General features: G+C 46.9%; 1 protein-coding gene across 2 annotated transcripts in view; it reads right to left on the reverse strand.

Moving 5' to 3' along the window:
* LOC119382899 (apoptotic protease-activating factor 1) overlaps positions 1–19,289 on the reverse strand; it is a 119,203-nt gene that overhangs the window by 27,408 nt on the left and 72,506 nt on the right. For both annotated transcript variants that reach the window (XM_037650797.2, XM_049412339.1), the window contains exons 14-15: positions 10,864–11,184; positions 3,797–3,999 (exon numbers count right to left, since the gene is read on the reverse strand). In XM_037650797.2, coding sequence (XP_037506725.1) covers positions 3,797–3,999; positions 10,864–11,184 — 524 coding nt within the window. The remainder of the gene's footprint in view (positions 1–3,796; positions 4,000–10,863; positions 11,185–19,289) is intronic.

Below are 19,289 nucleotides of genomic sequence, written 5' to 3' on the forward strand. Positions count from 1 at the left end.
ATTCGGCGACTTTCGGGACGCTGGCGAGGCTCGAAAACGAAAAAAGAACAATTCGGAACAAAAGTGAAGCTCAAACGCAGCATCGCCATGGACATCAATTATTGACTTGGCTTGGATTGAGACTGGTTGAACGCCTTTTTTTCGCGTGTGGGTTTTGTTGCTTTGTTCCCGTTGGTGTGCTGCATCGTTGATCGCCGATTTATCGAGGAACGTTTCTGTACGGCTCCTTTAGCTTGATCGTCGCTGGTGCTTTTGTGCTGACTTCTCGTGCAACCGCACTCTCCGCCGATGGCAACGCCGGCGAAGCGGCCCAAGTACGAGGCCGAGGACTTCACCACCAAAGTAGAAATTTTGCGTGCTCTGAATAACGGGCTCTCCCGACAAGAAGTGATGAAGAGTGATGAAAGGGTATCCTTCAATCGGCGGCAAGAAGCAAGGAACGAGTAACCGTACTTTTATCCCCCAACGTGACGGGAACAGAGCGCTTGCCGCTTCTCGTTATCGGAAAGGTTCAAAAGCCACGCTGCTTTAAGAACATCAACAATCTTCCCGTGGATTACCGTGCCAACCGAAAAGCGTGAATGACGGGTGAAACTTTTGCGGTACTGCAGACATCATGCGAGCTGCTGAGCACCTTGAAGGGCTCAGAAAAATTGTGTCCGCGCGAATTTCTGCTCGAAAACAGACAAGCATCCGTGATTACTTTGTTAAGTAAAGGTATGTTGAAAAAACTTTTGCATTTATTGTGTTTATTTCGACCATTCGATAATTCGGACATTCGGTTAATTCGGACATTTTTTCCGGTCCCTAGAAATCCGAATTAACGAGCTTTTACTGTATTACACATATCTGAGGTGCAACATCAATACGTAAGTATTATGTGGTGTGTTCCTTTACTAGAAAATACATAGATACGTAATTCTAAAGACCCTAGCGTTTCTCAGGTTACGCTGAAAATTTGACACTATGCACGAAAAAGCTCTCTGCCGACGATATGGTGCTGCCATCTGGCAGTGGCCCTGGGAACAGCATCATGGCTGGCCGCGGATGAGACCAGGACTCATGTAGTATGGCCGGCAGAAAACTGTAGTCTTTCGACGACATTTGCAGCGAAGCATGCAGATACACAGCCAATTTTTTGTCTGCTTTCAGGTACGCGCACTCGCTGCTCTTCCTCCTCGCAGAGCGAGGAGGAGCACTTGGCCAGGTGGAGAGATGACCCAACGAACGGCACAAAGCGAAGGAAAGAGTGAAACGAGCAAGGGCCTCTTCTGGATCTTCAAACGCGTGCAACTCGGCTACACTCAAACCTCATTATAACAAAGTCGCATCTGCCACAACTTCGTTACATCCGAAAATTTGTTATAAGCGTTTATTTGTAAAACTGTAGCTATGACAAGACTACTCTTCATTTACGTCGTTATAACCGGTAATTTGTTATATCTGTGCTCGTTATATCGAAGTTTGAGTATATTACGGCACCATTTGGAAAAAATTCTCGTGGCTACATGTATGTTGACTTGTGCACAACTGCAACGCCACAACTAGATTTCGACCTCTGGGTGGCGGCCCTTTTTGAGGCATGAAGCACATGTACCCAAAACAGTAGAATCTCGTTGATACGTTTCCGAAAAAAAAAAAAAAACGCGGAAAATAAACGTATGGTCCGGGAAAACGTACGATCCGCGTCCAGTAAAAATTGAGGCTGACAAGCCCATATTGGGGTGCAAGGACAAAAAACATTTATTTCTCAAAAAACATGGCGGGACTCTTCGATTTTCGAACTCCTGGCATCTCGCTGGCCGCCAGAGGTCAGCCAGCTAGTTCCGGTCCTGACCGAAAATAACGTCGTGGTCACGTGTATTGAAATCCCGAGACAACCCGAATATTGCAAAATCGAACTCTGAGACAACCAGCGTAAACGTAAAGAAACGCTACCGCCGTGTCAGCAGACAAAACTTTGCGCCGCATGAGCGTCGGTTCTTTCTGCATTGCCGCTTGGAAATATGGGGCTAGGTTTGCCGAAGAGCAGAAGTGATATTCTCGAGCATACGCATTTGGGATAAGATCACGTACTTTCGCAAGATCACGCGTGACTCGCCCCGTCCGTGAAGAAAACTGCCGCCCCTCTAAAGGCTTAACAAGCTCAACTCCTCGCAGTGCAGTGATGTGATTGACTGAAACTGTTTTGAAGCAGGTTTTTGGAGCAGCAAAAAGTGCGTTTTGGAGCAGGAAAAGGGGCTTTTGGAGCAGCTAAAAACACGTTTTCGAGCAGGGAAAACAACTTTTGGAGCAGCTAAATGCTCAATGCCAAGTGGAAAAATTGACCGTTTGAAGCAAAAAATAGTCAAATAAGGAACTCTGTTGAAATAAGAAGTTCTGTCCAATAATGGGTGTTGCATAACACTACTGAATCGCCGAACAGCCCCGTAAGCGCGAACGTTGGCGTTGCGGTCTTATAATGGCATAGAGTGGCCAAACAAACAACGCAGGTAGGGTGTTTCCCAGCTACAGTAGAACCTCGGTGATACGAATCTGCAGGGGGAGCAACAATATTCGCATCGCCCGAAATTTCGTAAAATAAAAAAAACTAGCAAAATCTCTTTTCAAACCACGATATACGCACAAAGCATTTATTTCTGTCAAAAAAACTCGCGTATGCCTTTCTGCGCGTATGCCGTTCAGGTGTGTCCCACGTGGACAGACCAATAACGGGCGAGACAGACGGTACGATTTTCCATGCGATGCGACATCCGACACGGCGGTGGGAAACCGGAATGGTGACCTTTCATAGCATCGGACAGCCACCATTCCCTCTCCCCCACCGCCGTGTTGGCCGGCACATCGCATGGAAAATCGTATAAGGGACGGCGCAGCTGGCCGCCGCGAAAGCGCGCGTCAAAGCTTCGCTTGAAGCCAACTGAAAACTATGTGCCAAAGTCCCCTCCACCATAGTGACAAGCGAAGATCGACACGAACGCCGAAAAGCTTCGTGCCTTTTTTTACGACTATATTGCCTTTAATCTACCGCTGCGTTAACCGCGTACCTTCGGAGCTCGTAATCGCTATCAATTGTCCCGTTGATAGCGACCGTGGTTTCGTGCGCGGCGGTTGCGGCAAACGGTAGTTCCGTTTTCAATCAGCGTGCGCTGGCAGCGCACGTGCCTTCAAACCAGCGTTTTCTTGAGTTAATACATTTGCGACCGTAGGGGAGCTTGAAAGGCAGCTTTGCTGCAATACGGGGTGTAATGATTGATGTGAAGCATATTAAAAATTTGAAGGGGTCACTTTCAATCAGACGTTGACTGTATTTGTCTTTGGGAAGTTCGAATTGTAAAATTCCAGTGCGAATCGAATCGAACAGCAAACACTATTCGAAAAATAATCGAAATTTCGAATATTCGCACACCGCTAGTCTTAACGGAAGAGTACAGTTAAGCGGTTCGTCTTAAGCGGATTTTTTTTGCATTCAGTCTATGGAAAACCAAACAAACGGTCCCGTGTTGTTCAGCATAAATGAGAATTCGTCTCAACAGAGTTGCTCTTAAGGAGTTTACTGTATTAAAAAAATATCTGAGAAATATTTGAAAAATATTGATTCGCACTCAAACTTTAAAATTCGACTTCGCTTCGCAACCAAAATTTTGCTATTCGCATAGCTCTACAAATTATACAGTAAGCATTTGGTGGATACCTTTACTGTTGTGAAACAATGAAGATTCCGTGAGTCTTACAACATTAACTTCGGTCTAGCCTAGCAGAGGATGCATAGAAAGAGCATCAGAGTACGGCCTACCTGTATCATCCCACTTTCGTCGAAAGTGGCCACCAGGGGACCCTGATTCTCAAAGGCTACGGCAAGTATTGGCATGAGTGCCACCCGGGAGCATCTGCGGTAGTTGCCCACGTCCCAAACCACGACCGTGCCATCCGATGAGGCGGACACCAGCTGGCTGCCATTGTGGGAGAAGCGAACAGACTTCACATCTTCAGCATCCCCTGGGCATGGCACAAAAGTTAAAGGGGTCATGAAGCGCCCCTCGTGCTTGGTGAAGAACACATACAGTGGAAAGCAGGAATTGTTGTGAACAGCTCAGCCAAATCTTACGGTCACGCACAGCAAAGAGAGTTCACAAGCAAAGCTCCAAGTTGCCACTTTTTCATGTGCCCTCTCTTCATACAGACACCCATACTCACGCTCTTCGGAGGGCTGCCATACAGCTGATTTTGCATCATGCAGAAGATTGCTGCTAGTGGCCCACAGCTGGCATAAAGCAAGAGTGGCATTTGGATCAGATGTGCTTCTTGCCACAGGGTGCCGCTGTGTGCCTGATTACGCATTCTATAGTGAGGTCAAGGAAAGATTACTTTTAAGGGCTTGTTTTTCTTTGTTAGACACAATATTAATGGGAACTAACAAACAGCAATGCCAAGGAAAGTATAGGGGGTGTTATTTGTAGTAATTAGAATATAAATGTGAAGAAAGTAAAGTGGACGAAAAGATAACTTGCCGCTGGCAGGGACCGAACCTGCGACCTTCGCATAACGCGTCCGATGCTCTACCACTGAGCTACGGCGGCGGTCATCTCCCCGTCCACTTTATAGGGTATATATGTGAATTGAAACTTAGGAGTGTCAGTCAGCGCCAGTCGCAGCCATGGCGGCGAGTGTGGAACACTCTTTTTTCTGCCTTTTTTTGGCGTCACGTAGCACGTGATCTATTTACGAGCAGGCAGCTGACCAATAGTCCCTCGCATACTACCTGAAGGCATCATGTCTGCCAGAACGAGACCCTCGCTATGAATGAAGGAAAGAAGATTACTTTTAAGTAATCTTAATCTTTTAAGTAAACGGTCCCTGCCGGCGGCAAGTTATCTTTTCGTCCACTTTACTTTCTTCACATTTATATTCTAATTACTACAAATAACACCCCCTATACTTTCCTTGGCATTGCTGTTTGTTAGTTCCCATTAATATTGTGTCTAACAAAGAAAAACGAGCCCTTAAAAGTAATCTTCTTTCCTTCATTCATAGCGAGGGTCTCGTTCTGGCAGACATGATGCCTCCAGGTAGTATGCGAGGGACTATTGGTCAGCTGCCTGCTCGTAAATAGATCACGTGCTACGTGACGCCAAAAAAAAAAAAAGGCAGAAAAAAGAGTGTTCCACACTCGCCGCCATGGCTGCGACTGGCGCTGACTGACACTCCTAAGTTTCAATTCACATATATACCCTATAAAGTGGACGGGGAGATGACCGCCGCCGTAGCTCAGTGGTAGAGCATCGGACGCGTTATTCGAAGGTCGCAGGTTCGGTCCCTGCTGGCGGCAAGTTATCATTTTGTCCACTTTACTTTCTTCACATTTATATTCTAATTACTACAAATAACACCCCCTATAGTGAGGTCAAATTACATAGTAGTGACACCTGTGCCTGCTGAAGTAACGTGGGGAGAGAGCGATCGCATTTCATGACGCACGCGTGATTTAACTTCATTTCCCCTTGTAGCTTCCAGCACGCTCGTTGGGATGAGAGAAGAGAGAAAGCACTTACAGCGTGCGACAAATCCTTGAAACGCTGCTCATACTTGAAGAATTTGAGAAACGTTCTGCATTGATAAATTCATGAGCATTGAAGAATATTAATTCCACTGTAATTAGTGGAATAAGTCAAATAGAAGACTGTTGTCCAAGAACGTGTGATTTTCACAAGTTACTTTTCTTTAACTTGGTCCACAACAGAAGCTATTTTACTGAACTTAATAATGTAATCTTGCAGTTTGGTAGAGTAGCAGTAGAAAACTTTTCACAGTAAGGGCCTGTCTGAATTGCTTGGCAGGGTTGTGCCTGGAAAATACTTCAACTACATGGCCCTCGCCAGTACGCTCTAGTGATCACTCGAAATTACACTGTTAACTTAAATGTGTTTTGCAAACACATTCAGTCTTCTTTTGCTCTGGAAGACCGCAAAAATGACGTTTTGGCGCACACGCGGTGCAAATGAGATTTTTGCAAAAATGTAGCAGGATGATCTGCTGGCGCAGCTTGGCGCAAGTGGCACAGCTATCACATCACTGCATTGATGACAGGTACACTATAAATCGGTTTTACAGACACACCTTATCAATTACCAACTACAACAATGGGACTGTTTGCCATTTATCAAATGTATGTGATATCAAGCTCAGTGTAATGACATGGTAGGGCCATGATGACCGATGGGAACCCCATGACTGACGGGAAACATGTACATTTCTGAAACATGCACATTCCTGTCTGCTTATGGTATGGCTACTCGCACCTTGCTGGAACAAATTGTTCAGCTAGAGAGGGCAAATCTCCCTTCTTTGCATTTCCTATTTTTTACCCATAAGCACCCCACGTAAACCAAAACTTGGGATTTTCATGTTCCAATCAGAGTATGCTAATCATTGATGCAATAATGTTGGACAATGCTCAAGAAGTATGTGCCACAGCAGTGTCACTTTTGGCAACTGACTTCATCAGCAGCAACACCGTATCTCCTTATCCTGATTTAGGTCCATAAAGGACATGAAACTACCGCCACACTTCCTGCAAAGCACCTGTGCTTCACACTCAGAAGTACCGTATTTACCTGCATAATTTGTGCCCTCGCACAATTTGCGCACCCCTAATATTTAGCCAGCTTTACTAAAAAAATATATTTATATATATTTACTCGCATAATTTGTGCTCCCCGTACCGCCAGAGGCAGCTTGCCGGGGCGCGCGCACCGAGAGACTTTGGACGGCCACGCCTCTCGCCGAGCAGGCGAGTGCAGTCATACACAAGACTGGCTGTGCAAAGTCCCACCTTCCTATTACTTCGTTTTATTCTCCGAAAACCCCCCCAACTACATTCCCTGGAATATTATATTCTAAGGACCGTACCCAAACACACAAACCTGCTCACGGATTGTCAGAACTACTTGAGCGCTTTCCCGCCGTGAGAATGCATGCACACAACACGGCACGGACCATTTTCTGCATCAGAGGCGTTCGAGGGCCAATCACGCCAACTTTTTCCCTCGCTGCCCCTCGTTCTCTGCGTTTGCGCCATGTCCGCGCTGCAGCGCAGCCTTGATTGATTTCGGAAGTTTAGGTTTCGCCATCAGCCAGTTGCGTTTTCACTGTTCTCTTGAGCTGGGCTACAATAACTACCTAGTATATGGCGAAATTCAAGCTCACAAAACGGGAACCGTGCCGTCGTCAAGCACTTCAGTGTGAATGAGTCACATTCGGTACTAGATAAAGCAGAAGCATTTGCTTGTTAATACAAGACCTGGAAGGAGAGCGTTCCGAGGGCTGAAGCAAGGAAAGTTTCCTGCCGCTAGAGAACATCTGTTGAAATATGTGCAAGAGCTTAGGTCCACCAGTATCGCCGTGCCGTGGGACCTTGTTTCTCCCAGCACTGTCGAGAAGAGCTTCAAGAAGATGGGGCTGTTGAATGCGCTCGACAGAACCGAGGACGATGCGCTTTGGGAGGGCGGTGACAGCAGCCGCAGTGATGATTGCCAGTTGGACTTCTCGACCAGTGATTCTGACTAGACCGTGCATGACCGGATCTGGCTGGTTAAAGTACCGTAAAAACCCGCGTATAGCCCGGGGTTTTTTTCTAGATTTTAGGGTGCGAAATTTCGGCCCCGTACTATATGCGGGTTCCAAGAATTTTCGGCCCAAATTCAGTTTTGGTTTCGGCGTAGCGCGGTGCTATCATCATCATCATCAGGTGTCTGCGCGCTTCTGCGCTAGGTAGTGTTAGCGGCGTTAGTCTTACAGACCCCCGTGTGCAACAGTGGTTGGTCAGTCGGTCAGTGGCCTTTGCTTCAACTTGGTGCCCATAACGACAGCCTCGATTTTGCTCCTGTGCTTTTACGCCATGTCAGGACCGCGCAGGCAGTACTCTGCTGCTTTTAAAAGAAAAGTTATCACTCCTGCCGAAACCATCGGCAACTGTGCCGCAGAGCAGCAGTTCGGAGTCAACGAGCGGAGTATTCGCGGTTGGCGGAAGCAGAAGGAAGCCCTCTTTGCATGCAGCGACCAGCGAAAAAGTTTCCGCGGACCAAAAAATGGAGCATTTCCTGAAGTGGAACGAGAACTCACAGACTTTGTGCGGGAACAGCGAGCTGCACATCTCGCTGTCAACATCGAGCTGCTACAAGCGAAGGCAAGGGAGATCCCTCGAGACAAAGGCATTCAGCCGGAGGATTTCAAAGCGAGCAAGCATTGGGTGTCTCGCTTCATGCGCCGCGCTGGGTTCTCCCTACGTCGGCGTACGTCGATCTCGCAGAAGCTACCAGAGAGCTACGAAGAAGACCTTGTGGCTTTTCAAAAGTACATAATTGCGTTGCGAAAGGCAGTCCCCTTTCAGCTGGGCCAGATCGGCAACGCGGATCAAACGCCGGTCTACCTGGATATGCCCTCGACGCTGACAGTGCATCAAAAAGGCTCCAGGCAAGTTATCGTGCGATTGACTGGGAACGAAAATACGTGGGTAACTGTAATGTTATCCTGCACGGCTGACGGTTGCAAGCTGCCACCCTACGTGGTGTTCAAACGAAAGACGCTGCCGAAGGGGGAGAAGTTCCCAAAAAATGTCGTCGTCCGCTGCCAGGACAAGGGGTGGATGGACGAATCGCTAGTGCTTGACTGGATAAAGTCCGTGTGGTGTCGACGGCCCGGAGCACTGCTGGGGCTCCCTTCGATGCTTGTGCTCGACGCGTTTCGGTGTCACCTGGCCGACTCCGTAAAGCGACTGCTGCACAACTCCCGCACCGAGCTCGTCGTCATCCCCCGGGATGACATCACAGCTGCAGCCGCTTAATGTGTGCCTTAATAAGCCATTTAAGGACCATGTCAAGCGCCTGTACGTGGAGTGGATGACGTCCGGAGAACCAGAAGTGAACCCTGCCGGACGGCTGAAATGGGCCTCGCCAGCGATGCTCTGCTCGTGGATAGTAGAGGCTTGGGCCTGCATTCCAAAGGCGCTCGTTTGCCGCGCCTTCAAAAAGTGCTCCATCTCGAAGGCGCTTGATGGCACTGAGGATGATGTGTTGTGGGAGAACATTTCCGACAAGGGAGCTTCGGAAGAGAGTGCGTCCGACGACGACGATGAATGAAGTGTCAATAAATACATTTTTTCCATTTTCCTCGGATTATATTCGGGTGAAAACTTTTTTTCTCATGTTTGCTATCCCCGAATTACACCCCAGACTATATGCGGGTCCGAGCTATATGCGGGTTTTTTCGGTACATGCTAATTCTGCTAAACAAATACCATTCGTTTGTGCTATAATTTATTTTCTTGTTTAATGTATACACCGCGCAGGTTAGGACGATATATTGTGAGTTATTTCAGATGTGTTCGTGAAATCTCCGCGTAATTTGCGCACCACCTCTTCGAAGCTCCAAATTCGCGAAAAAAAGTGTGCAAATTATGCGAGTAAATACGGTACTTAATCTTGGGCTAGTCAGTTCATAATGTGTACTGACCATAAAACTATGGTCACTTAGCATAAAACAACAAAAAAAAAGGAGGGGAAAGGAGCAAGGTGAGTGCTAACTTTCGACTGTGTGGCTGTGGTTACTGGGGAGTCTACCGTATAAACGCGTGTAAGGGCCGCACTTTTTTTTCAAGAAATGAGGGCCAATTTTCAGGGTGCGGCCCATACATGCGACATTTTTTTTTTAAAAGTAAAAACGCACCAGTTAGCGAACGAAGAGCGTTTATTGCAGTATACGACATTTCTTGCGACATACGTGCTCAATCGTCGTCACTCGGCGAGTCCTCAGCCTTGGAGTCCGAGATGAGATGGTGTGCTGCGAAGCGCCGTCACCCCACATGCAGTCATCTTCCGTGCCATCCAAGCTGTTAGATATCCCGGCGACTTTAAAACTTCGGGACACAATGTCCGTCGACACCAAGCTCCACGCAGATAGGATCCACCCAAGTACAGTCGCCAAGGCTAGTCCCTTCACACGCAGCATGTCCGTTGTGAGCGCAAGACCATCATTCCGCACTTCAGTCACATAGCGGAGCAAGTCTTCTTCCAAATCGGGAAACTTGCACTGCTCTCCTCGGAAAGCGCGCTTAGTGCTGTTGGTGTTTCGCAAGGCTTCTTTTTGAGCACACCAACGTCGAACACACTTCTCGTCAACGTCGAATTTTCTGCCGGCGGCACGTTTTCCGTGCTCGCGAGAATACTCGATCACCTTCAACTTATAGCCAGCAGTGTAGCTATTCAGGTACTTGCCCATCTTGCCAAAACGTGAACGCCGAGTAGAAAACAAGCTAGCACGAAGGTCATCGAACAGTACAGAAAACTACAGCAAACGGCTGGCTGAACTGCAAAAACCGCACAACGCGAACGCCATGCCAAAGTTGGTGATGCTAATGCTGATATGGATAGCGCCGATAGCGCGAGATGTGAGAAGCTAAAGATAAAATCCTGCTTTAACCTTTAGTTGGCGGGTCTATGAATACTAATAAAAAGTTAAAATTTTTAGCCCACTTCACGAACATCTTAACACGAATAAAATCCAAAAATATATATCTATATACTCTGGTGACGATGATGATGGTTGCGTTTCCTTGCGCCATCTATCGACTACGCCTAGAAGCTTACGCGCGCGCGCATTTTGAATACGTATTGGTTGTGGAAAGTGTGGGTGCGGCTCTTACGCGGATTTTTTTTTTTTTAATTATATGCACTTCAAAAAAATGGGGTGCGGCCCTTACACGCGTTTATACGGTATGTTAGTTTCCCTTTTTTCTGTTGACGTGAAGGTGTAGAAGAAAACATTGGTGCACATCAGTAGAAGAAAACTCTTAAGACTAAAGCCCACCTTTGAAGCTGCCCAGGGCTGCTCCAGTGTCTGTGTTCCAGAGCAAGATGGCACGCAGCGATGTCCCAGCTGCAATCAGTCTTTTGTCGGGAGAGACTGCACAGCATGTCAAGTTGTAGCTCATCCAGAAGCCATTGTAGAGCCTGGCGCTGTCTGCTGATGGGTTGCGCAGGTCCCAGGACCAAATGTGCTGACCAGCAGCTGAAATAACCTGCTGGGTGGCACCGAGAGTGCCCCTGAAGACGTGCGAAAGGCAGCAATCCACAACAGCACTGTCTGCGTGTTCAAGAACTTGCGGCCTTTCTGGCTGCTCTACTTGAGCTGCAAGGCAGGAAAGAAGCAAAATAAATTATGCCATGAAATCGGGGACACCAGTAAACATGAGATGCCAGCTCCGTGCTCAAATTGTCTTAAAAACGCTTGGTCCACAACTGTGGAACTAAGGCATTGAAGTCTGCATATATAAAGGAATGGTAAATTGGCAAACTATGGCAAATTTTGCAATGTAACTAGAGCTGTGCGAATAGCATAATTTTGGGTGTGAAGCGAATTCGAATATTGAAGTGTGAGTGTGAATCGAATCGAATATTTTCGAATATTTCTAGAATATTTTTCGAATACTTAGAAGCGAAATTGCAGAAAAAAAAGTTGAAAAGCATATTCTTATGAGATAGCAACATGAAAGTGTTTCTTTTCACTAGGTTCAAGCGCAATATTGAGGCCGAATTGTATTTATGTACATGATTAGGTGCAACCAAAGTGTTGCCGACAACACTTTACACGTGATAGGCAAAGATGCCATTTCCTCAGCCTCTCCTCCTCTTTCAACTTCTGTGGAAGCCCAACTGATGTGGCGGGCAAGGGTGTGCTCCCTTCAAGTCCGGAGTTCCAAATCTGCCTCGTAGACGTTGATGTATAAGAACATCTGAAATTTTGGATGCTAAAAAGCTTCGGCTTCCGATTTTTCAGACTTCCTGCCCAAATTTCAGGTCCAAAACAGCATTAATTGAGCCCCCACCTCTGGCACATCTTTCATCTCCATGTTGGAACCAGCGTTTTCTTTGCGACCTTTGCGACCGTAGCGGAGCTTGAAAGGCAGCTTTGCCGCATTACGGGGGTGTGATGAGGTGAAGCATATTGAAAATCTAGGGACCACCTCCAATCGGACGTTGACTGTGTCTTGGCAAAGTTCAACCGTAATGGAGCTTGAAAGGCAGCTTTGTCGCAATACCGGGGTGTGATGAGATGAAGCATATTAAAAATCTAGGGACCACTTCCAATCGGACGTTGACTGTGTCTTGGCAAAGTTCGACCGTAACGGAGCTTGAAAGGCAGCTTTGCCGCAATACCGGGGTGTGATGAGGTGAAGCATATTAAAAATCTAGGGACCACTTCCAATCGGACGTTGACTGTGTCTTGGCAAAGTTCGACCGTAACGGAGCTTGAAAGGCAGCTTTGCCGCACTACCGGGGTGTGATGAGGTGAAGCATATTAAAAATCTAGGGACCACTTCCAATCGGACTTTGACTGTGTCTTGGCAAAGTTTGACCGTAACGGAGCTTGAAAGGCAGCTTTGCCGCAATACCGGGGTGTGATGAGGTGAGGTATATTAAAAATCTGAAGGGGTCACTTCCAATGAGACGTTGACTGTATTTGTTTTTGGGAAGTTCAAATAGTTCGAATAGTAAAATTCCAGTGCGAATCGAATCGAATAGCAAACAGTATTCGAAAAATATTCGAAATTTCGAATATTCGCACACCCCTAAATGTAACATATCTTACTGCTATTAACGTACTTTAACCTACTACTATTTAAATCCTGCTGCTATTTAAATTTGCTTCAACTTTTGCTTCAAACCAAAAAAGTGATATTTACACAAGTCTACTTTGTGGGGGTGCTATCACCCCCTGTAAGGTCGTTTCCGCCTCACGGCGCACACGTGTCCAGCGGGTTGGCGTCTTTGTCGCGATGTGAGGGATGGCACTGCTACCACGGTGGTGCTGGCATCGAGGCACCCTAGGTGGCGCCGCCCTGTCGGCGAGGGCAGGAGTGCGCACAGGAAACGGCAGTGAGTCTCTTTGGAGGTTTGGCAGCATGCTCAGATGGACGTCTCTTGCGGTGGGTCCGTGGAAACGATACCGTGGCTCGTTACACGCGAGCCCCTCGTGGTAAGTTGGACGTCGGCGACGCCACAATCACGGTACCTTGTATGCATTATGTTGCTTGTGTTTGTTATGCTGTTTGTGTATTGCATTGGCATTATGTATCTGGTTATTTAGCTTGTTACTAGTTGTGTACAGTCGAACCCACTTATCACAATAATCAAGTGCCACGAAAATTCAATTGTTATAACCGATAATTGCTATAAACAGGTTGCATGCAAAAAAAGCAAAATACAGTCAACTGCCAATTTTTTGGACGTGCTTGAAAATTCAGACGCTTTCGCGGCACCGTCACAAGTCCCACAGACATCAATATATAGGAACGTCCGAAACTTCGGACGCTGAAATTCTTCGGTGTTAGATTTTTCGGACTTTCTGCACAAACAGCTCATCTGAACCGGCATTAATTGAATCCCCCACCTCTGCCGTGTCTGTAGGTTCGAACCAGCACTTTCACGAGTCTATCCGTTTGCGGCTGCAGTAGAGTACGAAAGGCAGCTTTGCCCAGTGTGTCGGAACGAAACGAAAACAAAAAACAAAAAAAATTGCAACATTTTTGACCAGAACAAAAACGTAACCGAAACTTTATCTATTATTTCGTTCCAGAGCAAAGCCAAAATTTTTTCAATCGTTTTTCGGTTCACCAGAAAACTTCGCAATTCGGAACAACTGAGCTCATGCAGTGTGAGCATATCTCAGGGTACAGCATTAGCGCGTACCTGAGGCAGGAATTCCAAAGCAAAGATATGTTGAAATTGTGCGAAAAACGAAAACAGTGGCTACCAGAGATGTTTATATTAACGCAAGCGGACTTTTGCGCGCCTGTCACGAAGGCCGAAGTGAAGAGGGCATTGTTGGCGCTGAAGTTTGTTACAGCGAAAGCTGTTATGAGATCACAACAGCTGACTTTGGCGCCATATAGTTGTCCGCCGCCGGTGTCCGTAACCGCTATCGCGTGAAATAAGAAACAATGAAATGAGAAACAAATTTCTAGGATCGAATGGGATTTTAACCCGCGCCCTCTGCGTGGCAGTCGGCTCTTCCACCACAGTGCAACGGTGGTTCTTGTAACCTTTTCGCAAAAATACTCTATACAGGCATCATGTCGGGCAAGGAATCGTGTTAACGTATGTAAAATAGCGTGGCAGAAAAGTAAAATAACAGTCTGGCGTCACACAATGCGAACTGTGCAACGAGTTGGTCGTTGAATGCTTCCAACCTGTTACAAAAGTTTCAGCCATAATTCTTCATCGTCATTAGCCGCAGCACAAAGGGCACATAATGCCTTACAGATGTGTAGCGGGTACCACGACTCTCCGAAGTATAGTAGACTCGATAATTCAAACTTGAGGGGACCTCAGAATTTTATTTGAATTATCAGAAGTTTGAATTATCAGAAGTTCTCATAAATATGACTCAGGGCAACACACCAACTAACACTGCAATGTTTATTGTTTCTCAGTGCCACAGCAACATCATAGACTGCTCTGTATGATTGCCAGTAAAATTTTTATACATCAGCGATAATACTGGTTTTTGTTATTATACAAGGCATGCACGGGTGTGTAATTAAGGGACGAAATGTGTTGTGTCCCACGACAGTTGCTAGCCCCTTCTAATTCTTAGGACGCTTTCTCGCATGGCATACCGCAGAGAAAGTGACTTTAAGAAATGTTTAGCATGCGATAGGTCAAGGCCAGACTGTACAGTTTTTTTTTTTCATCGGTCAGCAGGAGATTATTGGCGCGCAAGGTTCGGCTGGTTTGGCCGTTTTGTAGTCAGACTTTATTTGCGCCTGTTAGTAAGAGAAAAATGTGAATGTTCAGCTAGAAGCAACAAAGGCAGCAGATATTTCCATACATGGACAAGCAAAAAGTTTGAATTAACCAAATTTGTGCAGTGAGGCAGTTTGAATTAAGCAGCTTTAAAATATATTGAAAACATAGTGGGCCAACCAAAAATTTAAGATTTGTTTGAATTAACCGAAAGTTTGAATTATCGCGAGTCTACTGTATGACGAAAAATGGCATAGTGGGAACTTCGCTACTTCAGAAAAATTACAGTGATTTATGGCGTAGTGGGTACCTTGCATGTGTACTTGTATCAGTTGCCCCAAGAGACTCTACAACGGGCTCTACAAAGTCTACTCTTGCAGCTTTCACTGTGACTGTGCTGTGGGTTCCGCGCAGGCCTGGGGAGCTTATTATATCAGAACAGTGGTCTTACAAGGCACCGAGCCTACTAAAAAAATCTTAATTGACTTTTGAGAAAATAAATACTATACTGGTTTGTGCTAGTTCATAGAAATTCATGGTACAGTTACTTCTGCTCCTCTGAAGAATGTGTTTTACCTTGTCCAACTTTCTTAAGAGGAGGGCAAGTAACTACATCACAAATCCAATGTTTTTTATGATTACATAAGCTTAAAATTTTGGATACAAAAAAAAAATTGTTACGAACTGTTCCGGAACACTTTTTTTTTCGTTCCGGAACAGAAACGGAATGGAACTTTGTGCGGTGGAACAAAACTAAAGCCGAAACGAAAACATTTCGTTCTGACAACCTGGCTTTGCCACAATGTCAAAGTGTGATGGGGTGAAACTAATAAAAAAGTCTGAAGGGGCCACTGACACGGTGCAGTGCGGTGATGTCTTTATGGATAAGCACCGGAAATGTGTGGAGGCGAGATGGCGGCAGGCGGCAAATGCGCCAGTATGATTTATCGTATATTGCCGATTATAAGTCGACCCCCCAACTTGCAACCCCTTAAAGGGGAAAAAAAAAGATGACTCCGAACACAGCCTCATGTTGCGGCCATAGCTCACCAATAAGTTTTTCATAAGAGGGAGTGATGCAAAGAAACATTTGCCCGTGAAACGTTCCTTACGACTGGAGAGAAGGACGCAGTCACGGTCATTGCCATTGTGGGAGCCACTGCTGCTGCTCGCCGTCGGAACGGGTGCCAGCGGTACTGGGATGCCGCACGTGGAAAACGCCGCGCGGACCATGTCGGTTGGCAGTCCAACCAGGCATCATTGACCCATTGCACCACTTCACTCAAAGAAGCGTGCCTCCTCAACGGCAGGGTATCGTCCAGACTTCGGTCCGCGAAAGGAACGGCGTGTAGCAGTGCACGCGAAGATCTTGGTCCTTTGTTTCTCCATTTCCTCACGCACTTTTCCAACACATAGAACTTGCGCCCTGCTTCAATGTCACTTTCCGACTCTGCGTAGAGGATCGCTTGCCTTTTGAAAGCAGCGCTGTACTGTTGCCGGCGTAGCGGTGGCATCTTGGCGTCTGTTTGGCAGCGTCGCAAATCGTGCACACCACTGCTCGCAAGCGAAGCGAAATGCAGAAATGGCGAACAGGCGTGAGTGCAAAAAGACGCGAAGACGCTTGTGGGCGCATGTGACTGGTCATGTGGTTTAGTTCCCCGCGAAGTGTTGCCAGCCCACACGGCGCTGCCAGCTTTTCTGGGGAACGCCGATGGTTGTCAACGAATCGTTTCTATTGTATGAAAACAAAACTGCAGGGCGCATCGCAAGATAAATTCCTCTTTATTCATAGAGCATCGTTCGCCCTCAATCAAAGGTTTGAAATGCTGCTTTCGAGACAGTGTTTCCCAAGCATTTCGCATCAATGCCGCGCAGCGGTGATTTTCAATTAAACGCGCTGTGTAGTTTTGCCTCGCGTGTTTTCACTATAGTTTCGCGATCGTCGTGGCAGATCGCAAAAATGTCCGGCTCCGGAAGCGGTGCGCGCGCGTGGGAGACAGCTGTTGCCACGACTCCGCTGCCTTTGCGGCTGATGTTATCGATGCGTCGAATAGCAGGAAATCCGAGGATGACGACCTTTCGTCGGACCCCACAGATAAGTCGACCTTACGATTCCGCATATAGGTAGACTCCGATTATAGGTTGACCCCCGAACTTTGGAAGGTCATTTTATGAAAGAAAAAAATGTCGACTTATAATTGGCAATATATACGGTAACTGCCCGTAGTGCATGTGGCCTAGCGCAGTTGTATGCATGCGTTTAACAGGCGATAATCCAAATGCGCCGCACCGTTGTTCATGCTGCCTTATTGTGCGAGACCACTAAGTGCGCTGCACAGACGCATTGCCTTCACGAACAAAAGCAGCTTGCCATTGCCACACCCCTGTGCAGTCAGGAACGGAGTGGGCACGCCATAACGAACGCTTTCACGGCAAACTTGTGTGTACGATACAGCAAGTGCCACGGCAGTGACAGTGTGACCTTCGTAGGCAACGTGCTGCAGACAGGTGCTGCGGCAGCCTATCAGCTTGAGAAACGCTGGGGTGAAATCGCCACAAGTGTCACGCCACGTGCTTCTCACTGGCTGGCACGAGAAAACCCCCATGTCATCAGTCTTGCTTGTTTTATGTGAAGTTCGCAGAAATGCGCAGAATGAGGGGCGATTGAGCTGAGTGAGATTATTGGTGATGATGATGATATGTGGTGTTTAATGGCGCAAGGGCCAGTTGATGGCCAGAGAGCGCCAATTCATGAGACAAAGGATATGAACAATGGTTGTGGTAAGTAGCTGTATAGAGGCCTTAAAATTCCTCGCACTAAACGCGGGTAAAACATATATATATATATATATATTAAAATCATGAGAGTGACGTGAAATATGTGTAGTGAAAATGAATGACGAGTGGTCGTAAGAATAAAACTATGAAGGTGTGACATCAGCACGAATGCCTCGTCAACGCCCTTGAGTCCAAGGGCCGCGAGGCAAGTGCTATTTTTAATGTATTCACCGCAGCAGCGACCTCTGTTCAGAGGCCGTGCTATGGATCGCCTTGATATATGACATGAAAACTACGTACATCATTTAAAAAAGCAGACAGTGACTGATATGTAAAAAGCGGATCCCTACCGATGAACATTGAAGGATGAAGTGGAAATTGTTGTCAGGAGGGTAATGAAAAGTGCTTTTTTCTGATAGCGTCTAGTTCCTTGCACTGGATCAGGACGTGAAGGACGGTGAGTGGTTGACCACATTTATCACACAAAGGCAGATCGCCACCGGACAGAAGGTATGTGTGTGTACTGTATGTGTGACCAATCCTAAGTCTGCAGAGTGTACCTAACTTCTGTGTGGCGTGACTTCAATAATGGCAGCGAATTACCCAGATGTGGTTTGATAACGTGTAGCTTATTTCGTGTCTGCATATCCCATCTACTCTGCCAAAAGGCCTGGAGCTTTCTTTTGAGGAAGGGTATTAGGTCTAGTGGGGGAATAGCTATGGATGTATTGGGGACTGTTTTCGTGAGCGGATGCTGCTAGCTGGTCTGCCAACATGTTGCCTTGAATCTCGCGGTGCCCTGACACACAGCACATTACGACATGTTGTTAGAGTGTGTAGATCGTGCATAAAAGAGTATGCCACAACAAGGACAGGGTTTTTGTGTTTTTCAGAGTTTTTAAAGCTTTTACCACGCTTAGGGAATCCGTGTATATAACTGCCTTTTGTAGTTTTAATTGTTTAAAGTGTTTAACGGCCGCAAGTATGGCATAAGCTTCTGCCGTGAAGATACTTGAATCAGGGTGCAGAATACCGGAATCGGAAAAGTATGGACCACGGCTATCACTATTCACTTCAAACCTCATGTTCACCATTCACCCACCCACTACAACAGAGTTCGGAAATAATTTATCAGCTTCGAGTGATTTTTTGGTACAATTTACCGTCCCTTTACACAAGACACACAAGTACAGTGGAAACCTCGTTAATACGTACCTGCCGGGAACGCGGCATAACTACGCACTAAACGGTAGTACGCATTAAACACCAAGTACAAATTGCATCTCCTAGCGTACGCCATCGCCGCCAGCAAATAAATAGAGTGCCACAGCAAATATGGCCTAAAGTACCCACCGCAAAGCCTTTTCTTTCTTTTTGCCAAAGTGGAGAAAAGATCCTGGCACACTCGCACGACCGCCCGATAGCACGCAGTGGTGACGCCGAAGAGCATTTCGAAACTATTGCAGGGTCCGGGAGACGCGGTCCACGCAGTGACCGACATAGCGACAGAACGGCCAGTGTCTGCCTTTCCGCGGTATGTGCATGCGTCCGACCGCGATTGCTACTAAACGACAACTGACACAGTTCCGTGAAACGCGTACGGCTCGTGAGAACGTCGACTCGTCTCCCGACTATTGACGTGCAGTCGCGTCGCCTTACGTCGGCTCACGCGCTTCACTACCTGGGCCACTTGCTGTGCCGCACGCGCGC

This window comes from Rhipicephalus sanguineus, chromosome 2 (genome assembly GCF_013339695.2).
Source record: "Rhipicephalus sanguineus isolate Rsan-2018 chromosome 2, BIME_Rsan_1.4, whole genome shotgun sequence".
NCBI classification, from domain to species: Eukaryota; Metazoa; Arthropoda; class Arachnida; order Ixodida; family Ixodidae; genus Rhipicephalus; species Rhipicephalus sanguineus.